This window comes from Pelmatolapia mariae, linkage group LG6 (assembly GCF_036321145.2).
Source record: "Pelmatolapia mariae isolate MD_Pm_ZW linkage group LG6, Pm_UMD_F_2, whole genome shotgun sequence".
Taxonomy (NCBI): Eukaryota; Metazoa; Chordata; class Actinopteri; order Cichliformes; family Cichlidae; genus Pelmatolapia; species Pelmatolapia mariae.
In genome coordinates, this window is record NC_086232.1 from 8,191,999 (window position 1) to 8,217,299 (window position 25,301).

Sequence of the window (25,301 nt, forward strand, 5' to 3'; positions counted from 1 at the left end):
GACGTTCCTGCTAACACCATCCAGAACTCTTAACTCGTGTCATTGTACACTTACACAGTTAGTTGATTTGGTCAGAAATTCAAACTACGGTTACCTCCCTGTGTTTTCACCTCCAGATGCTCCAAAGCCTCGCTCTGTGTCAGTGAGTCCTTCTGGTGAAATCAAGGAGGGCACCTCAGTGACTCTGACCTGTAGCAGTGATGCTAACCCAGCAGCTACGTATGTCTGGTACAAGATGAACAATCAAACACCTGTCAGTACAGATTCACAGCTCTCCTTCAACTCCATCGGGCCTGCTGACTCTGGAGAGTATTACTGTACAGCTGAGAACAGGCTGGGAACATCAACACCTACAAACATTTCTGTTCATGTGAAATGTGAGTAAAACAGGGCGTTTAGAAAACCTTCAACTCATGAGTGTCAGTGTTTGAGATTTGCAAATCATTACATTCATTTTGATTCATGTTGTCCATAGAGTCCTATTTTAGATATTGTGGTAAGTTGTTAAATTTTTTCATCAAATCATAATGTGGCTAAGCTTTTGTCTTTAATCTGATCAATAATTCAACCATCACACTCTCCAGTTCCCTTTCTTGAAGATGGGAACCACCACCCCGGTCTGCCAGTCCAACCTCCATTCAACATTGTAGAGAGGTGTCAACCTGGACAGCCCCACATCATCCAGAGCCTTTAGGAACTCAGAGAAGACCTCATTTACCCCAGGGGCTCTGCCACCAAGGAGTTGTTTAACTGCCTCAGTTACCTCGCCCATAGAGATTGGCGAGTCATCCCCCTCATCCGCAGACTCTGCTTCCTCAACAAAAGACGTGCCAGTGGGATTAAGGAGGTCCTTGAAATATTCCTTCCACCACCTAACAATTTTCTCAGTTCAAGTTAGCAGCACTCCACCCGCACTATACACAATGCAGGTAGAGCTCTGTGCGTTGAAGATCTCGTGGACTGGGGCTTCTGCCAGGCGTTCCCAGTGGATTGGTCTGCCAGGAGCTCCACTCCTGGCACAAAATGCACCTGACCCCTACGCCGTCTCCTGCAGGTGGTGGGCTGCAGGAGGATTTGCCCATGTTCCTTTTTTGGGCTGTGCCCGGCCGGGCCCCGTGGACTAAGACCCGGCCACCAAACACTCGCCTTTGGGCAGCCTCCCCGGGCCTAGCTCCAGAGTGGGGCCCCGGTAACCCTATACTGGGCAGGGTGAACTGTTCCCTTGGTGTTCTACTTATAAGGGTCTTCTAAATTGCTCTTTGTCCAGTCCTTCACCCAGGACCAATTTGCCATGGGAGACCCTACCAGGGGGCAGAAGCCCCTGGACAACATAGCCCTTGGGTTCCCTGAGACACATAAACCCCTCCACCACCATTAGGTAGTGATATGCGGAGGGGATCTTTAAAAAAAAGATACAATGCTGTCATCTTTCTTTGTTTTCTCCTGCAGATGCTCCAAAGCCTCCCTCTGTGTCAGTGCGTCCCTCTGGTGAAATCAAGGAGGGCACTTCAGTGACTCTGACCTGTAGCAGTGAAGCTAACCCAGCAGCTACGTATGTCTGGTATAAGACACATGGAAGGACACCTCTCAGTAAAGAACCACAGCTTGTCTTCAGATCCATCCAGCCCTCTGACTCTGGACAGTATTACTGTATAGCTGCTAATACAGTGGGGACGACATCTGAATATATTTCTATTAATGTGAATTGTGAGTTGAAATAATTTCATATATATTTCTCTCAGATCCATCAATAACTTCTGTCTATGACAGTGAGATTTAATCTCTCTTCAGAGGATTTATTTTTATTTAATTTTTATATACTGCACCAACTTTCATAAAACTTCGGCTCATTTCTGTAGTAATTCTACAGCCTTATACCTTTGTTTAGAACAAAATAAATAGGTTCAACTCCTGTAAAAGACTTCAAGCTGTTACAGTGTTTAAATTCTTCATCATTTTAACAAATTACTGATCATTTACACAAGTGTTTTTCTCACAGATGCTCCAAAGTTTCTGTCAGTGATGGTGAGCCCTCCTAATGAATTCAGGGAGGGTGGTTCGGTGACTCTGACCTGTAGCAGTGATGCTAACCCAGCAGCTCAATACTCCTGGTACAAGAAGAATGGTCAAAAACCTCTCAGTAATGAACGGCTGCTCTCCTTCAGCTCCATCCAGCCCTCTGACTCTGGAGAGTATTACTGTACAGCTCAGAACAAAGTGGGGAGGAAGAGATCTGAATCTACCTCCATTGATGTCAAATGTGGGTAAACAGGTTTGTTTGTTTTTTAAGAACAACTTTTGAAAATTCCGTTCATGTCTAATCAAAATTGATTAACCTCGAACATCTGCTTTGTTCATCTCTGTCTGCTTCATAATTCGTTTCAGCTGTTGTTATCATCTTTATATTCTACATATTCCATCTAAAATTAAGACATAAAACAGTTTCACATGTCAGCTAATCATGATCATTGACTTCCATTTAGTTGTGATGATAAATGATAAATGCAAACGATAAATGTTTTCTCTCATGACACTGTGGAAACATCTCAGTGCACATCCACATTTGCTGTATCATGTTAATGGTTTGTGGACGATCTGACGTTCAGCCCCAGTTCTAAAAATGTTGGGAGTAAAATGTACATAAGAACATAATGCAGAATTTGCAAGTCTCACAAAGAAGCCATATTTTATTTACAATAGAACATATAAAGAAATCTAAATCTAACTAAAATGAGAAAAACACACAATTTTAAGAGAAAAACACTCCCTCATTTTAAATTTGATGGCAGCATGTCTCAATTCCTTGGATCACGGCCCTGATTATTATTGTGTAACGTTTCTTCTTCTTTTAACAATCATAATCATCTGGGAATTGAGGAGACAAGTTGCTGGACTTTTGGAAAGAGACTGTTGTCCCATTCTTTTCTGATGTAGGATTCTAGCTGCTTATTGGTCCTGATGTTATCTTTATTGTGTTGCTTTTGTTTAATGATGTCTTACATTTCAATTCAGCACCTGAACTCTTTCACTATCAACTAATCAATTCAGTATGTGGTTTAGCATTACCCTCCAATTGGAAGGCCTTTCAACACCCACTGGTAAAAGGCCTTACATCAGTAACTGTAGGAGAATGATGTCAAAGCTGTATATACCTGTATACGCCTGTATATATCTGTATACGCCTGTATATATCTGTATACGCCTGTATATATCTGTATACGCCTGTATATACCTGTATACGCCTGTATATACCTGTATACGCCTGTATATATCTGTATACGCCTGTATATATCTGTATATACCTGTATATACCTGTATACACCTGTATATACCTGTATACACCTGTATATACCTGTATACACCTGTATATACCTGTATACACCTGTATATACCTTTCAGCACTGATGGCATCTTTTGTGCAAACTGCCAATTCCATAGATACCAATGCTCTCCTACACCATTAGATATGAAGGCTTTTGAACTGAGTGATAGTAACAAGTAACATGGTCTATGTTTTCAAAAAGATTTTAAAACAGTTTTCCATTTTTCCTCAGTCCATTTTAAATGAGATTTGGTCCAAGAATCCTTGATACCTGATCCTTGAGATGCTGGTAGCATGTCTGGATCATTTTCACAAATGGCTTCTTCATTACGTTATTGAGCTTTAATCTGCACTCGAGAATGGTGCAGTGAACTGTGTTCCTGAGCCTGTGCAGTGATCTAAATGGCAGGATGTTACCTGTTTTTGATGCAGTACTGTCTGCGGGACCAAAGCTCACAGGAATCTAATATGGATTTTTGGCCTCGTCCCTTAAGCGGGAGATTTCTCAAAATTCTCAGAATCTTTTGATGATTTGATGTATTGTACATGATGATGTCTTCAAAGTCTTGACAATTTTATATGAAAAAATATTTTTCTGAAATGTTTTCACAGTTTTTAGACACAGGTTTTGCAGATTGGTAAACTTCTGCCTAGTTTCTTTTAGGAAATGGGGCTGTTTAAATAGTGTCATTTGTCTAGATCTGATCATAAAGTGATAACGTGGTTGAGAACATCTCTCCGCTAACGCCATCTACTCACTGAGAAGCCCCTGCATTAGATTCATTGAGTTTTTGATTTGGTCAATTATTTAGCCTTTGAAGGAAATAATATCATGTATGTATACCTGTCAGTGCGCCCCAGGGCAGCTGTGGCTGCAATGTAGCTTGCCATCACCAGTGTTTGAATGTGTGTGTGTGAATGGGTGAATGTAGTGTAAAGCGCTTTGGGATCCATAGGGACTAAGTAAAGAGCTATACAAATACAGGCCATTTATCATTTTACCATTTTATTTCCCTTTGTTTCCTCCTGCAGATGCTCCAAAGCCTCCCTCTGTGTCAGTGCGTCCTTCTGGTGAAATCATGGAGGGCACATCAGTGACTCTGACCTGTAGCAGTGAAGCTAACCCAGCAGCTACGTATGTCTGGTACAAGACAAATGGAAGGACACCTCTCAGTAAAGAACCAGAGCTTGCCTTCAGATCCATCGAGCTCTCTGACTCTGGACAGTATTACTGTATAGCTGGAAATACTTTGGGAAGGAAGACATCTGAATATACTTCTATCGATGTGAAATGTGAGTGGAAATAATTTCATTTTTCTCAGATTCAACAATGATTTCTCTCACTGATAGATTTTATCTCTCTTTAGAGACTTTATGTTCATTTGATTTTTGATCATATGCATCAATTTTCATAAAGGTTTTGCTCACGACTTTAGTAGTTCAACAACACTTATACCTCTAGTTGATACATTTTGTCAATTCCCCATGATTTGCAAAGACTTCTGACTAATTGTGTTTAAAATGTGAGTCTGCATTTGTCCTGTGACCGACTATTAGTAAGTAAGTAAGTAAAGTAAAGTTTATTTATTAAGCGCTTTTCACAGACAGGCAGTCACAAAGCGCTGTACACAAATATTAAAATAAACAATACAATCAATAGACATTATACACGATGTAAAAGATCAAATGTAAATAATGTAAAGAATATAAAAGCCTTAGATCAACAAAAGACTTGTTTGAACAGAAAAGTTTTTAACTGCTTTTTTAAAAAAATCCACAGAGTCAAGCAAATGTAATTGTAGTGGTAAACTATTCCACAGCCTTGGTGCCACAGACTGAAAGGCTCTGTCCCCTTTTGTCTTCAGTCGTGTACGGGGAACAACCAACAGACTCTGAGTCTGTGAGCGGAGACAACGAGCAGCAGTGTATTTTATAAGAAGCTTGTATAAATAATCTGGGGCCTGGCCATTTAGTGCTCTGTATGTTAAAACAAGAATTTTAAAGCGAATTCTAAACTCTATTGGGAGCCAATGTAAAGAATATAAGATGGGAGTAATGTGAACATGCTTGGTAGAACGAGTTAGTAGTCTGGCTGCTGCGTTTTGCATTGCCTGGAGGCGATTGAGGACTTCTTTGGGATTCTGGCATTCTTTGACATGTTATCATAGCTGGGGTAGCCTCAAGCCACCCAAAAATGCAGTAAAGCTTACTGTTTTTTCCAATAAGAAATAAATTATTGAACCAGACTAACAATATCCAGCCTGTCATTTACACTTACAAAGTTGTTTGATTTGGTCCAAAAACTACAATTACCTTCCTGTGTTTTCCCCCCAGATGCTCCAAAGTCTCCCTCAGTGTGAGTAAATCTGTCTGGTAAACCCAGGAGAACATTTCAGTGACTCTGACCTGTGGCAGTGATGCTAACCCGGTCTGCTGATTCTGGAGAGCATGACTGTGTAGCTGAGAACAAGTTGGGGGCGTCAACACCTAAACACATTTTTATTGATGTGAAACATGAGAGAATCAGGTTGAGAGAAAAATACTTCATGTTTACTTAATTACCATGTGAGGTGTCAAAATATTTACAAAAACTTATTATATACACTTGAATCTCACCACATTCTTATTAAATATCCAATTATCATTGTATCAGTTATTTTTATTTGTACTAACACATTATCTGCTTTTTCTGCTCAAGTGCACATTAACAATATATAGTTATATATTTCATTCTTATTTTATAGAAAGTTATTAGTTCATCTTGTCCATCCATCTGTCCACAATTGATAAGAATCAATACTTCTCCTGGACTATTGATCAGATATAACCTATTGATTTTTGCTTTTTCATTCCATTTCTCTGGATTATTGCAATTATCCAATAATTGGAAAACAAATTATTGTTTTGGGTGTTTTTGTATTTACATTTCCTTTAACCCATATGTTGTGTTTAAAGCTCTCTTTGTGCTCTGCTAATACATCACTGACATCATAATTCAAATTAATACAAAGAAACCAATTAATCAACATAAAACTGCATCATTTGAATCGAGTCACCCTTCTTTATGTTTTGTATTCTGAAGTGCAGATATTCATATAAGGAAGACCTTTACAGAGTTCCTTCTGTGATTACATTGAAGCAAAATGTTATTAGTTTAGAATTATCGAGTATCACCTTTTTTTCTTTGTCATGTAAAACCACAGTAAAGGGATTCATCTGTCATTTTGCTGGACTTTAGTGTAAATGTACATATAAAACCTAACCAGCTGCCTCTGACTGTCACTGTCATTTTTTACTGTCATTAAAAGAAAAAAAATAAACAAAAATTTAGAGGACTTATATCCGAGTAATACTTGATTATCCAATCATCTCTGTGTTATCATATTGTCAGTGTGTGACTGTGGGTAAAAGCATATAAGTGAGCAGACTACAGACTCATGTTTTTGATGGGAGGGACAAAAGGACTGAGGTCAATAAATAAAATGGGAAATGACTTGAGATAAACATAACTGAAATAAATGCTATAAATTAAACATTAAATAATAGCTTTATTCCAATGAGTTAATGGTAATGTTGTTATTGAAAATGTTCTCACCTGCAGATCTTCCAAATGCTGTGCAATCCAGCTGAAACACAACAAATATCTCATTCATGTGAGTCATTGTTGGAGTAGTTTGACTATTCAGTGCATGTGCCACTTTCTTGAAAAAATAACTTAATATCAGTGACAAAGTCAATGTTCCCCATGTCCCACCACAGCTTGGGACGATGGAAAGTATTTTAATAATGATCATTTGTGGGTTGGATGAGTCTGCCACACTGCAGTTCGCCAGATGTGCACAGACTTTAAAATACAGTCAATGCAGCTCAAGGCTAGTCATGAGTGTGTTTACTCAGATCGTGTTACGCCCTTTTGCATCAAATCTCCATCAGCTGTGTTCTCTTTGTTTGGTTATTTGCTGTTCAGTTTTGGTGACCTGTGTGTTTAATTTTCAGTTTACTTCCCATGTCTTCCTGCATTACCTTGTGTATTTATTGATATTGTTTCCCTTCACCCTTTGTCGAGTTGTCCCACTAGCTCTGCTGTTCCTAATGACTTCCCCCGTGCTTCCTCGTGCCTTATGGATTTCTTGTTGCCTGTTTCTGGATTACCTGTACTTGTTCTTTTCTTGAAATAAACACTGAGGGTTAAAGTATCTTCAACCTTCATCTACCACATCCTGCATTCACTCACCATACCGCACACAGCACCTGATAATCATTTTAAAACACATCCTATTATTTATAATACAGTTGATTTAAAATGATTTCATCTCCATAAAAATACAAGAACATACACATAAAAGTAAAGTATTAATAGATTAACAAAAACAAAATAAAGGATGAGGATTTGATGCTTTGAATTAGAAATATAATAGGAGATGCTTCTTTCCCCTGCACCATACGTTCAGAAGTTCAGAACATCCTGTCTCAGTGACACTATTGAAATCCATGTTAATTTTTGGATAAAATTCTAGGCTTGCTTGTTATCAGCTATTCTGAAAACATTAGGCTGATCCAAAACGTTTAAAACTAGAGTACTACAGTTACTAAGCCGCCTATATTAGCATCTCATCTTTGGCTTCCTGTATTTCTTTCTTTCTTGAATTCAAAATTGTGATTCTATAAATTCTATATCCTGAATGATCAGACCCCATATTTTTTTTAAAGACCTCATAGCACCACATTATTCCAATATTGTATGTAAACATGGGCTCCTCTAGCAAACCAGTTCAAATTTAATAGTTAAGTCAAGAGAAAGTCTGATAAGTAAGTCATAATTAGTTATACTTCATCCTTAATTGTACCAAATGTGTCTGGAGGGCCCAGTCAGACCAGCTGATTTTCAAAATAAAGGACCCGGTGCAGATTATACACTGTGACTCTGAAACAGTTCTGGTCTTCTTTAACTGAAAAAATAGTGCGGGGTTGCAATATCTCGGACATGAGAATACACCACAGACCTGGTGCATTTCAGGGGTCACGCTGTTGTTGATCGAATCTGACACAGTGACCATCCCTCATTCATCCTCACTTTCCCTTCTCATGCATTTCTGTGGCTCTTTGCTTGCCTTTGTGTTTACTGTTATTTTGTTGTTTCTCTGTCTTCTTCTTTCCTCTCTTTAGAGTGTTTGCACACCTCTAATAATTAAATAATTTACATCAAAATTAAAAAAAGTAAAATTTGAACAAATCCTAGGTGACTGCAAACTTTTAATAAAATAATAGCATCAGAATTTTTAAAAAGCCAGGTACCAGCAACTCCATCGAGGAACTGCTGCTGTGACCATAATTTTATCTTGCCATTTTCCCCAGTTAATAACAAAAACACCTTTGGTTAGTAGTGCCATTGTGGCCCTTTGTTCATCATTTTTATGAGCAGAATTTACAGGTGTAGACAAGTGGTGGAACCTCAGAATCTGATCTCTGCTTTGTGTAGATATGTGGTACTGTTGGCTTCATCAGGTGGTGGCCTCTGGCTGATAAGCTGGAGGAGGTGTCTGGGGAGAAGGAGGTCTGGGTTTCTCTGCTGAGGCTGCTGACCCCACATGTCGACCTCAGATAACTAGAGGAAAATGGATGGATTTATCAGCTTTAGCACCTACAGCTTTAGTGCTCCTCCACAGGTATCCTTCTTCTTCATAAACAGTATGATGTGAATCAAAAAATTAAAAATGGTACTGACGCTATGTTGGAAAAAGGTGGGGGAACAGAGGGACCGGAGGCGTGTCTCAATGATTAATTTGGACCTATGACACAAGTGGGTGGAGCACATGTGATTAAGCTAGCCATTAGTTGCATGAGCACACCCCCATACTTCTTGTGCTACTTTTGGTATTAAAACACCACAAAATTAGTCCCTCAGGCTTTAATATAAGATATTTAGAGGGCTCTATGTGGTTTTGAAAACAACAGCATTCAGTCCCAGATGTAATGGCTTCATCCTCATTCATGCTTCATGCCGAAAAAATCACATGAAAAAGAAGGAAGTGTGACAGTTTTACTTTTCGGTCTTGTGCTTCCCAACATGAACATGATTTTTAAAGAGAACATCTTTTTCTATGGTAAGTAGAAGTTACTATTTTATATATTTATTTTTATTGTTTTTTATTGTTTTTGCACACTGGAAAATACAATATTTAAACTCTTTGCTGATGCAATTTTCTGTCACACAGACAGAAGAGAGGAGCAGCCATGAGTGCAACTGCAGCAGCAAGGATTGAATTTGTATTTGTACTGCTTCTCACTGCATCAGGTACTGAATAACTAACTTTTACAATGAAGGAAACTAAAAGAGTGACATTAGTTTTAAAGTTATAATGTGATATTAAAAGTTATAGTGTGTTTATCATGACATTTCCACAGATTATTAAAATGTTCCCACCATCAGCATCTCAGGATGTTTTTATCTCGACATGTCTCTGTTGTGTATGACTGCATAAAAACTGCATTGCTGTTTGAAATAACTCTAAGTGGGTCTGATAGTAGTATATCTGAAGTATTTAGTTACTGCGTCTCTATACTAAAACAGAACAAAACAGGAACCAAACATCTTCACTTCAATTTCTTCAATTTCTATTCTCCTTTTCTTTTCTAGTAAAGCAGCTCTCAGAGATCTGCAAACGCAGCAGCACTTCTGTTCTGCATTTTATAAAGTTTACTATCAAACTTATCATCAGTCTCATTGCACAGTAAACTGTTTGAAACACAAGCATTTTAACACGCTAACAATAATTAAGATGCACATTAAATCTGAATTTAGGTTAAAATTACAGATGCCTTTCTTAGTCAACACTTTTTCTTTGTTAGAATAGAACAGAATAAAATGGAATAGCCCTTTATTGTCATGGTACATGCACAATGAAATTGTGGGGGGTCCACACCAACTGTGCATGAATAAAATATAAATAGTAAGACAGCAGGAATAAATAAAAAACAATTATAAATATATACAAAACAACAGAAAAGCACACAGTTGTGTGTACATTAATATGAAACTTAAATCATTAAAGTATTGAACATAAATAATAACATGGCAGTCAAAGTGCATAATAAAATATTAAATTTCATATAGAGAAAGCTTTGTCTCACTGACTTGCATTTCATTTAAAAGACACTTCATGCAAATGTTTCCATTATTAATGTCACTGTGATTGTGTCTGTAGTGTCTGATGTGCTCTGTGTTACAGCGGTACTGGGTCAGAATGGTTGGTCAGTGACTTACACTTCCACTCACATCTGCGCCTTGAAAAAATCAACAGTGGACATAGGCTGCAGATACAGTTACCCTTCTACAAGACACAATATAAATACTGCAGTTCAAAAAAAACTTTGGTTTATAAAAAACAAGGATGAACCGTTGGATCTGAAAACATACTTGCGCCGAGCGGAGTACCGCTTTCATGAGAACGACTGCACTCTGAGGATCACAGACCTGAGAGAGAGAGACTCAGCAGAGTACAAGTTCAGATTCGTAACAAATCAGCCTGATGGAAGTTATACTGGCTCACCTGGAGTCACTTTGACTGTCACAGGTAAGATTTTCATTGAAATTCTACTGTTTTGTTTGGTGGTTTAGTTTAAAATGAGGATTATTTGTTTCTTCCTCACAAATCCAGACCTGCAGGTGAAGGTGAGAAGATTGTTAAGCCACACAGAGCTGCAGTGTCACAGCAGCTGTGATGTAATTGATCCTCCATCATATGTTTGGTACAAAAATGGACAGAAAATAAAGGAAGAAACATCTTCTCTGAGAGTCTCTGTTGGAGGTGATGACAGCAGCTATTCCTGTGCTGTTAAAGGACATGAGGGTTACCGCTCTGTTGCAGTGTGTGAGTTTACTCCACAGTGTCACTATGAAAATCCTAAAATCACACAAAACATGTCAGGATTTAAAATAAAAGACCACCTTATGTTTAAAGCTCTCTTTTTGATCTTTCTCTTATCCTCCAGTTTCTCCAAAGCTTTACTATGTGTTAGTGAATCCTTCTGCTGAAGCAGAGGAGGGAACTTCAGTGTCTCTAAACTGTGGCTTTAATGCAAACCCAGCGGCTAATTACAGCTGGTACAAGGGAAACATCCAAACACGTATCAGTGAAGGAACGGTCCTCGACTTTTTGTCTATCCAGCCCTCTGACTCTGGAGAATATTACTGCACAGCTGAGAATGAGCTGGGGAGGAGTGCATCTCAGTCCATCTTTATTAACGTGAAATGTGAGTAAATCAACTTTAATAACAGTTTGCTTGAACCCATTTACTTTATTCCATCTCTCCTGAGTTGTTTCTCTATTATCAAATATTAAACATTCAATTCATTGAAAGTGGATTGCTGTTTAAACCAACTCTATAATCCATTAATATTTCATCTGAATGATTCAGTTACTGAATAGTTTCTGGACAAATGTCTCTACGCTTTCTAAAAGCAACAAAACATTTACCATAAGAATTTAAAAAAAAGGAACCAGCTCATTTTGCTTTTTGCTCACATCAGTTTTCTTGTTTCTGTTTCTGGTATGATCTGCCATTAGTGAGCTACACAAAACACATAGAGGCAGCAAAGTTTTCACTGCCAAACTGAGCATGCACAAAACAAAACACAGAGCTTTTAGTCATAGTTATGCAACATACTACATTCAATACAACACAAATGTATCTTTGTGTGTTATAAGATTTCCCTTTAATTGCCATCATATTTGAAATCTCCAGTGGGATATAAAGAATATATCTGCATCACAGAAATCATATTTGTTGACCTGAAAGTCTTTGCATGAGGAACAGATTTAGATTCAAACACTGTGAAGTTGATTCATCCTCATATCTTCTCCTTCAGATGCTCCAAAACCTGTTAATGTGTCAGTGACTCCCCCTGGTGAGATAGTGGAGGGCAATTTAGTAACTCTGACTTGTAGCAGTGATGCTAACCCAGCAGCTAAATACACCTGGTACAAGGGGAATAACAATAAACCTCTAAGTGTAGACACACAGCTTGTCTTCACCTCAATCCAGCGATCAGAATCTGGAGAGTATCATTGCAGAGCTAAAAACGGAGTGGGGGCGACATCTGACTCCATCTCTATTCATGTGAAATGTAAGTGAAACTAATTTATACATCAGATGGTCCAGAAATGTCTCTCACTGAGAGCATTACTTCCTCATTATTTCCGTGAAAAACTAACGAATTGAATCATTTTCTTTCTCTCAGATCCCCCAAAGTTTGTCTCAGTATCAGTGAGTCCTTCTAATGAAATCAGTGAGGGGAGCTCAGTAACTCTCACTTGTAGCAGTGATGCTAATCCAGCAGCTAACCACTTCTGGTACAAGGATGGTGATCAAACACCTCTCAGTAGTGAACGACAGCTCTCCATCACCTCCATCCAGTCCTTTGACTCTGGAGAGTATGTCTGTGCAGCTGAGAACCACCTGGGGAGGACGACATCTGAATCTATCTTTATTGTTGTGATATGTAAGTTCTTCCCTCACCTTTATGCTTAACCATCCAAATCTCCTCACTGAGCAGCTTGTAGAGCAGTCATGGAGTTGATTTAGTGAACAACTCAACCTTTGCAGGAACTATTAACCCTTTAACAACCTGTCTTTTTTCTCCCTCAGATGCTCCAAAGTCTCTCTGTGTGTCAGTCAGTCCCTCTGGTGAAATCCAGGAGGGCAATTCAGTGAATCTGATGTGTAGCAGTGATGCTAACCCAGCAGCTAATTACACCTGGTACAAGGAGAATAGCCAAACACCTCTCGTTGTAGAACCACAGCTCTCCTTTATCTCCATACAGCCGACTGATTCTGGAGAATATTACTGCCAGGCTGTAAACAAAGTGAATACTTCCACACCTAAATACATCTCTATCCATGTGACATGTAAGTCAGACAGTGTTTAAAAGCAAGATTCAGCTAGTTATTGTCAATATTTTATCTCATTATGAATTTGCCAATATTATCAGTTTGCAGCTCAAACTGCTTTATAATTACAGTCTGCTGCTGTAGGTCAGCAGCTGACCTAAATAAAGTAAGTTTATTAACATTTTAATATCATTGTCATCACTGACTTTAATTTATGAGCATACATTTGTCTGGGATGATTCTGTGTTGTGGTGAGGTAGCAGTTCAGTGACTAAGAGATAATCTATGTTCTGTTAAATCTGAGAAAAAAATATTCATCACAAGAAAGTTCTTCTTACCATTTAGAGCAGTAAGTATTAACAAATAAGAAAATGCAATATTTACCTGACATCAGGTGCTTCACAGGTTAACACTGTTGCTAGACACTGCAGGGAGGTTCTGGGTTCAAACTTTCTGCTCAGCTTGGACCTTCCTGCAGAGTTTACATGTTTTCCCAGAGTACAATGACACACTTGTTGCGTTAACAGGCAATTCTAAATTGAAGATATGGGTGCATGCGAGGGCTGTACAGCTGTACTACCTCTCTGATGATTATGTTCTCTTACCCAGTTTGAATTGGGACAGTGGTTGGATAAGCGCTTAAGAATGGCAGATAATAGATGACATTACCCAATTAACGGTTTGCTTGATAACTGTGTGCAAGTGTCATACAGAGATTTGTATTATTGTATTATATCAAGGCAGCCCCCATTCATTTTATTCATAGACAGAAGACACAACCTTAAATATTAAGCAACTTTAAGCTAAATTATCATATTAGCTCTCTGTTTACACATAAAACAGCTTAAAAACACTATGAAGCAAGACATTTGTCCTCACTGAGCAGTTAGTGTACCATTAGGCTCACAGAGTTGTTTGATTTGATCAATAATCAATAATAAACCTTTGCAGGAACTAATGACATGCAATAATCTATATTGTCTGTGAAGGTTCTCAGTCATCCAGGTCATCATAGTCAAAGGAGTTTGCAAAGAAAAGCGTCTGGACTTCTTTAAGTTGCTTGAAGACGTTTCACCTCTCATCCGAGAAGCTTCTTCAGTTCTAAGGTCAAATGGCCGAGAGTCCCAGATTTAAACCCAGTGGGAGTATCCCCCCAAAGAGGGACAAAGGACCCCCTGGTGATCCTCTAATCACATGAGCCAAGGTGTGATTAGAGGATCACATTTGACCTTAGAACTGAAGAAGCTTCTCGGATGAGAGGTGAAACGTCTTCAAGCAACTTTAAGAAGTCCAGACGCTTTTCTTTGCAAACTCCTTTGACAATAATCTATATTCTTTCTCTACCAGATGCGCCAAGGCCTCTCTCTATGTCAGTGAGTCCCTCTGGTGAGATAGTGGAGGGCAGTTCAGTGAATCTGACCTGCAGCAGTGATGCTAACCCGGCAACTAATTACACCTGGTATAAGACGAACAATCAAACCCCTCTCATTAAAGAACCACAGCTCATCTTCAGCTCCATCCAGCCCTCTGACTCTGGGGAATATTACTGTACGGCTGAGAACAAGCTGGGGGTCTCATCACCAACATACAACATCTCTATTAATGTGACATGTGAGTAAAACAGGGTTATGTCTGTGAAGGTTCTCAGTCATCCAGGTCATCGTAGTCTAAGGAGCTTGGAAAGAAAAGTGTCTGGACTTCTATAAGTTGCTTGAAGACGTTTCACGTCTCATCCGAGAAGCTTCTTCAATTCTAAGGTCAAAATGGTGGCGAGTCCCAGATTTATAAAACAGGGTAGAAAACTTTCACTTGATGCCTTAAATTATGTTAACATTTGCTTTACTTAGTCTTCCATCAGCTTTGTTGCTTACTCCACTACATGATCAAAAGGGAGTTTCTCTCTGTGTGAGCAACATATCACGGGTGTAAGCAATAAAATGAAGTCAAATTACTGAATTCATTTTAAAAGTGATCCTATTTAAATGTAATTTGAGTTATTTTATAATATGAAAAAGTCAGATGGATTTGGTGATTTACACACTAATAAATCAAGACAGGTAGACAAACTGGTAGCAAAATACAACCTTCCAGGGAAACAATTCTTAATGAAAGCTTTTGAGACCACTGAGTGCAAAGGACAGAGTGTAACACTTTCATGTAATCTTAATATTCCCCATGAGTAAAGTTCATAACAGCAGTTACTGAAGGGAGAGACAACTTTGTACAACTTACAAAAAAATTAGAAAGTCAAAGCAACACAGAAGTAATGATCTGAACAACATCAGCTTTCTTGTTTATTTAATAATCACAGTCAGCTCCCACAGACCAATGACAATCTCCATTGGATAATGAAATTGATGTTTCAGTGTGGAAATGCAGATTTATTGTCATGCATTGTGTGTGAAAAAGTGGGTTTAAACTGTACTGTTAAAAGTCCCCTGCATACAGGTCTGCTCTGTGTTCTCCTCCAGATGCTCCAAAGCTTCCCTCTGTGTCAGTGAGTCCCTCTGCTGAGATAGTGGAGGGCAGTTCAGTGACTCTGACCTGTAGCAGTGATGCTAACCCAGCAGCTAATTACACCTGGTACAAGGAGGATGAAGCCTCACCTAAAACATCAGGACAGAACTTCACTATCACTGACTTCAGACCTGAACACAGTGGGAGTTATTACTGTGTTGCACAGAACACCAGAGGGCATCATTACTCCACCTTACAGCTGACTGTTGTATCAAGTAAGTTAAATCTGATTTGTTGATTAAGCGGGTCTCATATCTGATCCTGTAGTTGTGTGTTCTATTCATTTGGCACAGTTTGGTTATGGTTTGTTTATTTCAGGCTTAGTAATTAGGATTAAAAACTGCCACCCTAATTCATTTCATCACATTTTTAGGAGCATGGAAATTAACAGCTGTCATAGTCCCTGCTATTCTTCTGGGTCTTATACTCTTATACTCAGTCATCCTGTGGATCATGTGAGTGGATCTTATGTGCCATTTATTGTATTGTCATTTCGCTAAGTTTGTAATTTCTTTGAGTTTAATACTTTCATTTAATCATTAAAAATGAATTCTCCCAACTAGAAAAAACAGATCCTCCAAGCAGCAGCAGCCTGAGCCTAGAGAGGAACCGGATTCCAGTGAACAGGTGACAGGAAATATTACTTGCTTTAAAGTAAATGCTGCTGCACTCTCTACAAAAAGTTTCCAGAAGCTTTCTGGAAAACGTCGTGTGGAATAGCTTGTATGTTCTAAGATATAAAATAAAACTTATGATAAGCTTATATAAGATCTGTAAACACATATCTGCTTCCAGAGTGTTTGGTTTCTAGTCTCCGCTTTTCATTCCTTCCACTTTCCCACACTGTCAAGCTCATTGCTGACAACACTGGTCTAGTCAAATTATCTCTCTGCTTGTTTCTTTGAGCCAATTAGCATCCACTCCATGTTTCTTTAAATCTCTCTGTCATTCTCCCTTGCAGACTCCTTCGTGCAACCCACCTCCTCCCCATCTCTGCCTCTCCCATGTTACCCAGAGCTCCAATCAAGCCTGCATTTTCATCACCACCACCAGCCTCTAGACTCTGGGGGGTCCTCCCTAATTCCTGTCACCGCTGGGAATCTGTTCAGCCTTGACCGGCCATCAGAGTCCAGTCACCAGATTGCTTGAAGGAATTCTGTTCATGAATAAATAGTGTTCAGTTCATCCTAACAATCTCTCCTCATTGACATTCCATTCCCTTTCTCACATTCTAATATAACTCCACAAAGTGTGTCAGTCTTGCAACTAATAGACCCCAGACAAGAATAAAAAGCCAAAACTAAACTGTCCTGCACAGTCGAGAAAAATATATCAGCTTACACACAATATTTTAACACAAATGTGATAATAATCAAACCACACAGAGAGCACATGTCTGGCTACGGATACCAACTATGTAATGGAGCAATAATCATCCACCTCCTGTAAATGAATGACATCAAGCGTTATGCCAAGAGTGAACGAGACATTGATTTCCTGATCCACACCACCAGCATAGATTACAAGACTCTGTAGACTCTCTGCCCTGTTCTTCTACTTCCTCAAGGCCACCGGTGTTGACTTGGGGATTGCTGACTTTTGCTTAACTGGGTGAAAGGAGACTGTCTCACGAGTTGGATACAGGATACACACATATGCACACACACACACACACACACACGCACACACGTACTCAGACACTGACATACAGTCACCCTCCCCCTCCCCCTTCAAAATGCCTCCAATGTGCTTATGTCTTTTTATGTTGTGATATGTGACGATTCATACGCTATGTGATGAGGTGGGGTTTTTTTCTGTTCTCAAACTGATCTCCCTTTAGGAGCTCAGTCTGGGGGGAGTTCTTTTTTCTGCTCTTCTTTCCTCATATTGTGTATTTCCATTGTTCTGCCTCTCTGACCTGTCTTCCCCATGATGTTTGTGTAATGTATTTATGATTGGAATGGTAAGATGGCGCTGGAATGCCAGCAGCCTTAACCAATTTCCTTCGGGATCAATAAAGTTTTAAGGAAATGAAAAAAAAGAGGAAGTTGCAAACCATGCATGAAGGGTTTCACCCTAAGTCCAGCATCCTGAGACTGCATGCTAAGCAGAAGGAAGGATTTTTACTGACACTGTTGAGTGTCAGTAAAAACAGTCCAGAATGAGGCAATGAACATCCATGAACATCCATCAGGAAGATGGCCCCAACCAACCGTGTTTTCAGTGAATCTTTCAGGTAGCAGAAACCCAAGGCAGAGGAGGAACCATCATGGAAGGGCAGGCCCCTGCACGGTATGTACCACTGGCAGATAGTGGAGGTGGCTGACATGCAGATGTCCTACCAGTGGCTGGACAAAGCTGGACTTAAAGACAGCACAGAGGCAACAATCATGGTAGCACAGGAACAAGCTCTGAGCCCAAGATCCATAGAGGCTGGGGTCTATCACACTAGGCAAGACCCCAGGTGCAGGCTGTGTAAAGATGCCCTTGAGACAATCCAGCTCCCTGCAGCCCTCTAGGGTGGTGGAGAATGACTGAGCAAAGATCATGTGGGACTTCCAGAGATAAATGGTGGTGGCTAACCAACTGGACATAGTGGTGGTCAAGCAGAAGAAGACAGCCATACTGATAGATGTAGCAATACCAAATACAGGAACATGAGGAAGAAGGAACACAAGAAGCTGGAGAAATACCAAGGGCTCAGAGAAGAGCTCAAGAAGATGTGGAGGGTGAAGGTAACGGTGATCCCAGTGGTCATCAGAGCACTAGGTGTGGTGACTCCCAAGCTAGGCGAGTGGCTCCAGCAGATCCCAGGAACAACATTAGAGATCTCTGTGCAGAAGAGCACAGTCCTAGCAACAGCTAAGATAATGCACAGTACCCTCAAGCTCCCAGGACTTTGGCCTTAAAGGACCTTAAACTGTTTTTATTAAAAACAATTTAATTTATTAAAAAAAACAAAAACAAACAATTATTTTTTTTTAAATCAGTAATTTATTTTGAATAAAAAAAATCCTCCCATGTAAAACCTGACTAGCTTTCTATTATTGTCAATATTAAAAAGGGAAAATAAAGACAGTTAGAGACTATATCTGCAGTGACTTCTGCAGTGCCACTTATAAGATTACTGAACCCTGTGTGGGTTGATATCTCAATCACATTTTAAACTTTTGCGTAAAAGCAAGCCAGTGAATAAAGTTTAACTTAAAAGCTGTTTTTATTTAGAGGTCACAGTCTACAACAAGGAATGTGTGGCTGATAAGTTTGTCAGTTAACTCAGACTTGACCACAGTAAGTTTTTGATGTTGTTTCTTTCTTCCTTCTCTTTGCAGCTAAAAAAAGCAAAAAAGCACTGCTGTCCTGAACCACACAGCAGACATTCTTGTCTGATATGCAAAAGAGAGAACTGTGTATGACTATTTTGAAAAGGAAGGAAGTTAGAGAAGCTGCTTTTATAAGCTGCTGTATGGTTGTTCAAAAGCAAATTATGCTTTTCATGAGCACAGCAGCCTCTGTTCCTGTTTTTATGTGACTGCTTTATTTTCATGCACTTTACTCATCTGCTGGAGTGTTACTGTCATAACAGACAGAGAGGCAAGAGGAGCAGCAATGGCTTCAGCAGCAGCAGTCGCCCATCTTCTTTCTGCCCTTTTTTTCTCTGTTCAAGGTACTGTTTACATTTTTATATATATATTAGTTTTATTGTTGTTTTCCATGTCAGACGATTATGTAGAAAGATGGTATATGTGACTCCATCCTTATGTCCAAGCTTTGTCTGACAGTGTTAAGATGCTGCTGGGTCATATTAAAATACATTAACAACAGCTTTAAAACTAGTCACCAATGGTCTGCTGATGGTACCTTTCAGTTTCCATCTTTCTGTATATATTTTAATGAACAATTGTCATAAAATAGAAACTGCCTATTTGCTAGGCTTATTTTTAACATCCAATTTCAAATCCCTGAAAAATACTGAAAGCAAAAATTCGATTTTTTTTTTTAATTTAATGCTTCTTTTCTGTACAATATGCAATTCAGTTTGTAGGTGTTATAATGATAATTTTCCTTATACTGGCTTCCCTCTCGTTGATACTTTTTCTCACTCATCATTATATATAAAATTGGGATGTTCTTCCTGAAAGAAAAGAAGAGAGTAGTAGAGACTACATGATGCTTTTCATACTCTAAAAATGCTCAAGTACCTCTACTTCTTTGTTTTAGTCCTTACAGTATGTGAGGATACACGTTTTATGAACCTGAAAGATCTGGGTTTAGTTATTCTGCTGCACAGAATTGGAATTATTATATCTGTGAAGCTATAGGCACCTAATAATTTTTCATTTAATTTGGGCCCCATTGCAAAGCAAATGCCGAAAGCACATTCAGGTTGTCCTTTGCTGAATAGGTAAAATGTTACATGACACTTAGCAAACACTATTAGTTTTTTATGGACTTTTGCAGGCTGTTATCTGTAGCCTTATGTAAAGTAAAAACAAAGTACACAGAACTGATTATAATAAAAACTGTCTGATAATAAGCTTTTGGCTTTCTCTTATTACATTGTGGCAGTGTCATGCTTTGTTGGTCTTGAACTCTTGAGTTTTTTGTTCACTATTATGTTTTTGTCAAGTGATGTTATGGGTCAGTATATTCAAGTTGTGTTCTTTTTGTGTTCCTCTTAAAATTTTGTTTCATATTTATTCTTGGTCTGGTTTATTATTTCCTTTCCAGTGGTCTTTTTGTATTTAACATATTACTTGAACTCCTCCATTTTACATCATCCGTGAGTCCCACCGCCATTCAGGTATAATTCAGGTATAATTCGGCATAACACTTATTTTTAATATACTTCTTTGTTTACACACAAAAAACCCAATTTGTGAATAGAGCCTGCTCTGCTCTGCGTGTGTCTTATTTAGCATGTCACAAATACACATCAGCGGCAGTACAAATTAAAATTTACAGTTTTACTTCTGTTCTACTGATGTTGGACCAGATCTGGAAGATGCTGTGAAACTATAAAACTTGCAGTGCCTTTTATGAAAGGAGAGAAATTCACTTCTGACTGACAGCAATGCATAAATGAACAACTGCTGGACTCTGAAGCTAAGTGACTAAACTATCATACGATGTGACAATGTGATCAAACCGGACATTGAAACCTAAGATTAGCTGGCATGATGTAAAGTAACTTGCTACCAGCTGTTTTTGTTTTACTACCTCTTGGGCATGCAAATTGCCCTTCTCAGCCATCCAGAGAAGGGAGGTTTGTATACTGACACTCAGTAACTGAGACAATATCAGCTGTAGGCACCAATTTGAGCACATGAATGCCTACACCGCCTCTTCTCCTCCGCCTTTGGCATACAACATATGTGGCTGTTCTCTAGCCACATATGTAAATCGGCATTGGTCAGAAGGGAAACATTTTTCCTGGTCACTGTAATCAAATATGGTGGAGGAACACGGCGTGTTTCCACAAACCACAAATTTATGAGAATCCATCAGTTTGTTGGAAAATATAATTACACACACGCATCATAGCGCAGATCTCAGGTCCTCCTATCTTCCCTTTGTGTTACGTTAATCCTTTTCCCCTGTTCTTTTGTGTCACACTTCCTGTTTTTTTGTAACGGTTGATCTTTTGATTGAGTTTAATGTCATGAGACATGGCCATTTCTTGTTTTGTCTGTTGTCTCCAGCTGCGTGTACTGTCTGTTATTGTCTCATTTTCCCCTTTCTGATTGTTGAAAGAACACTTCTAGCTGTGTGTCCTCCAAATCTGTACGTGCCCGTTCTGTGTTTCTCTGAGCATTTGAATTTCTCCGGCTCAGTTGTCTATGGTTCAGTTCCCTGGCTGTTCCTGGAATTTTGGATTAATCCAAAATTCTTAATTTCTTAATTCACAGACTACTACAGTGAGGCACATAAGTATTTGAACACCCTGTGATTTTGCAAGTTCTCCCACTTAGAAATCATGGAGGGGTCTGAAATTCACATTGTAGGTGCATTCCTACTTTGAGAGACAGCATTTAAAAAACAATTCAGGAAATCACATTGTATGATTTTTACAGCATTTATTTGTATTGCACTGTTGCACATAAGTATTTGAACACCTTGCAGTCAGCAAGGATTCTGGCTCTCAAAGACCTGTTACTTTGCCTTTAAAAAGCCGAAAGCTGTTGTTAAAAGCCGCATCTGTGTGAGCTCTTTAAAGACACCTGTCCACCCTACAGTCAGTCAGACTCCAACTACTACCATGGGCAAGACCAAAGAGCTGTCAAAAGACATCAGAGACAAAATTGTGGACTTCCACAAGGCTGGAAAGAGCTACAGGGCAGTTGCCAAGCAGCTCGGTGAAAATAGATCAACTGTTGGAGCAATTGTTAGAAAATGGAAGAGGCTAAAGACGACTGCCAACCTCCCTCGGACTGGGGCTCCGTGCAAGATTTCACCTCGTGGGGTATCACTGATGATAAGAAAGGTGAGGAATCAGCACAGAACTGAATGGGAGGAGTTGGTCAATGACATGAAGAGAGCTGGGACCACAGTTTTAAAGGTCACTGCCGATAGAATACTACGCCATCATAGTCTCAAATCATGCATCGCACGGAAGGTTCCCCTGCTCAGTCATCACATGTCCAGGCCCGTCTGATGTATGTGATTTCCTGAATTGTTTTTTAAATACTGTCTCTCACAGTGGGAATGCACCTACGATGTGAATTTCAGACTCCTCCATGATTTCTAATTGGGAGAACTTGCAAAATCACAGAGTGTTCAAATACTTATGTTCCTCACTGTACATAACTACATATCTCTTTCTATGGCATTGTTTTTCTATAAACAGCAATCTGTGTTCATCTGTAAACCTATTTTTTGATAGGTTAACAAATTCAGAGTTGTTAGACAAGCTGGTTGCTGGTAAAGTGCCCAAGTTAGGTAGATTGAAAATCCTCCACCAATACAGCTATAATTCAAAGAGTAAACTTCATTAATGTTGTTGCACAGAATAACAACACATACTGGATTAAAGGCAAATTCGTGGCTTGAGTTTCCAGTGCCTCAAACATTACCTGGCAAGTCTATATGATGAAGATTTTCTGCAACATATTAAATCCTGTTTTCTGGTGTTATTTTTCTGATTTGTATTACAGTGGTGCAGAATAAGGCTGACTGGGGAGTGACTTACGCTGTTACTAAGATATGTGCCTCCAATGGATCAACAGTGGAAATGAAATGCACCTACACATATCCTGCAGGGTATACCGTTACAGAAGAATTCTGGTGTTTGCTAAACGATAAGGACCTCAAAGACAACTTAGATTACAAAGATCGGATTCAGTACAACTGTACTGAGAAAAGATGCACTATGAAAATGGCAGACTTGAAATGGACAGACTCCCGTGAATACAGGTTCCGTTTCATAACAGACAAATCTGATGGAAGATATACTGGTGTACCTGGAATCACTTTGTCTGTCACTGGTAAAATTATCTAAAGATCTTTTTTACCTTTTTCTTTTTCTGCAAAAGGCAGCATATTTATGTTTACAATGTGTAGACCACAAGGACCAGGCATGAACCAGATGTTTAGTTTGACTTATTTTATTTTCAGTTTGCTCGCACATTCCAGTGCTGGCTTCTGCCTTTATTGAAGTAGGGAAGGCATGATTAGATGATGCTTACCAGCTGCAATAATCAGCGTCCCCTGACACCATAACCTGAACCCGCTGCTCCACCCCTCCCCTGCAGCAGAGCCACCAACCACACCCTGCCACTGCAGTCTAGCATGATCCAAACAGGGAGCAGCCGAGGACGTAATAGCGAAGAGAGTTGACCACCCACCAGATGGCCAGGAACTTCTCTATGGTGCTGTACCTGGCCTTCCACTCTGACAGTTTCCGGATGTACATCACTGGGCGGTCACCCCCCTCCCCCTTAACAGCTGTGGCAAAACAGCTCCATGTCCAAGTCATCAGTCTGCAGAATAAAAAGAACAGGAAAATCTAGGTGTGTGAAGTAGGAGTTCCCCACAGAGAGCCTTCTTAACCTGCACAAACATCACCTGGCACTGCACCGTCCACTGGACCAGATCTGGTGCAACATTCCAGGTGAGGTCAGTCAAGGAGCTGGTAAGCTCTGGCGGGAGTCACCAGCTAGCCCCAGGAACTGCCTCACCTCCTTTTTGGCCTTGGGACGCAGGCAGAATGCAATTGCTGCGGTTTTGTCCATCTATGGATGCACCTGCCCACCTCCCAAGTGGCACGTCAGATACCATACCTCCCTTCGTACAACCACACACTTCTTTGGGAAAGCTGTGGGTCCAGGCACTCCAGGACCACAGCCGCCCACTGCACATGCTCCACCCAGGTGTCACTGCGGATAATAACCGTATCCAAATAGGTGACAGCACATGCAGCTTGCGGCCGCAGCACCCAGTTTTTGAGGCGTCGCAAGGTGGCTGGGGCTCCGACCAAGATGAATTAAAGTGCAACAAATTGGTGCAAACTGTACGGAGTGGAAAAGGCATGGGATAATCATCAAACCATGACACCTCATTCACTTTGCATTAGTCAACACAGAACCATATAGACCAATCTTTCTTTAAAAAAGAAAGAAAGGTATAAACCACAAGCTGTGCGACTCTTCTGTTACTCCCATTTTCAGCATTTCAGCCATTTCTTTTTGAACAGGTTGCCTTTTATGCTTAGGTAACCTGTAGGGCTGTAAATGCACCATCACGCCTGGCTGGGTTTCAAAATGGTGCTCTATAAGATTCGTACAGCTGGCAGGGGGGAGAACACATCTGCCAACAGCTGTTGCAATGCAGCAACATCCTCTCTCTGGCCTGTCTGTGATGGTTATCACAATGCGAGAATGGTGGAATTTGGCACCTCCGGCCCCAACTCATCTCTTTCTCATGACAACCTCCCCAACGTGTGCAGCTTTGCTCTTAGGTCCAGAAAATATAGAATCTCATCTTTCGCCAGGCTCGGACATTCTCTCCAGTTTTCTTTAATCGGGTCCAGCACCCCCTGCAAAATTCTGCCAAACAGTAGCTCAAGTGGAGAAAATCCAGTGAAGGCCTGAGGCACCTCCCACACAGCAAACAACATAGGGTCTAACTAGCGATGAAATTGCAAATCATGGTGTTATTCAGCTGCTCCACCAGCCCATCAATATGAGGATGATAGACGCTAATCCCGAAAGTTTTAATTCGTAGTAATTCATACAGTTCTTTTAGTGTGCAAGACATGAATGATGTGCCCAGGGACCTGCATTAAAGGTAATGGGCACAAAGTCGCTTTTGGAATGGTCGGCTTGGTGACCTGCTTACAGACAGGGTACCCACCACTGGCACACATCTCCCCCGAATGCCCGGGTAATAAATTCGGGACATTATTTGCTCCAGAGTTTTGTCAAAACACATGTGACCAGCCATCGGGTTATATTGAGCCGCCTGGAAAATCATTTCCTGGTGGCTTTTATGGACCAGTAACTGTGTGTGGTTGTCCTGCGTGCGAGTGTCGCCACTCACTCAATACAATCTGCCAATATAATCAATACAAAAT

The 25,301-nt window shown here is 39.9% G+C and overlaps 1 protein-coding gene and 1 long non-coding RNA gene across 2 annotated transcripts; both read left to right on the forward strand.

Moving 5' to 3' along the window:
* Positions 1 to 282: 282 nt before the first annotated feature.
* On the forward strand, positions 283 to 2,142 carry LOC135933113 (uncharacterized). The gene is made up of 3 exons (XR_010573683.1): positions 283 to 377; positions 1,450 to 1,707; positions 2,000 to 2,142. It is a non-coding gene; the product is annotated as an uncharacterized LOC135933113 (long non-coding RNA).
* Positions 2,143 to 9,230: 7,088 nt separating this feature from the next.
* Positions 9,231 to 17,734, forward strand: LOC134628430 (B-cell receptor CD22-like). Its single transcript, XM_063475105.1, has 13 exons — positions 9,231 to 9,426; positions 9,538 to 9,617; positions 10,552 to 10,896; positions 10,981 to 11,193; positions 11,315 to 11,575; positions 12,192 to 12,449; positions 12,564 to 12,824; positions 12,971 to 13,231; positions 14,561 to 14,824; positions 15,685 to 15,945; positions 16,104 to 16,185; positions 16,294 to 16,357; positions 16,692 to 17,734. Exons 2-13 carry the CDS (start codon positions 9,557 to 9,559, stop codon positions 16,788 to 16,790), a joined length of 2,430 nt encoding a protein of 809 aa, XP_063331175.1. The 5' UTR covers positions 9,231 to 9,426; positions 9,538 to 9,556; the 3' UTR covers positions 16,791 to 17,734.
* Positions 17,735 to 25,301: the final 7,567 nt, after the last annotated feature.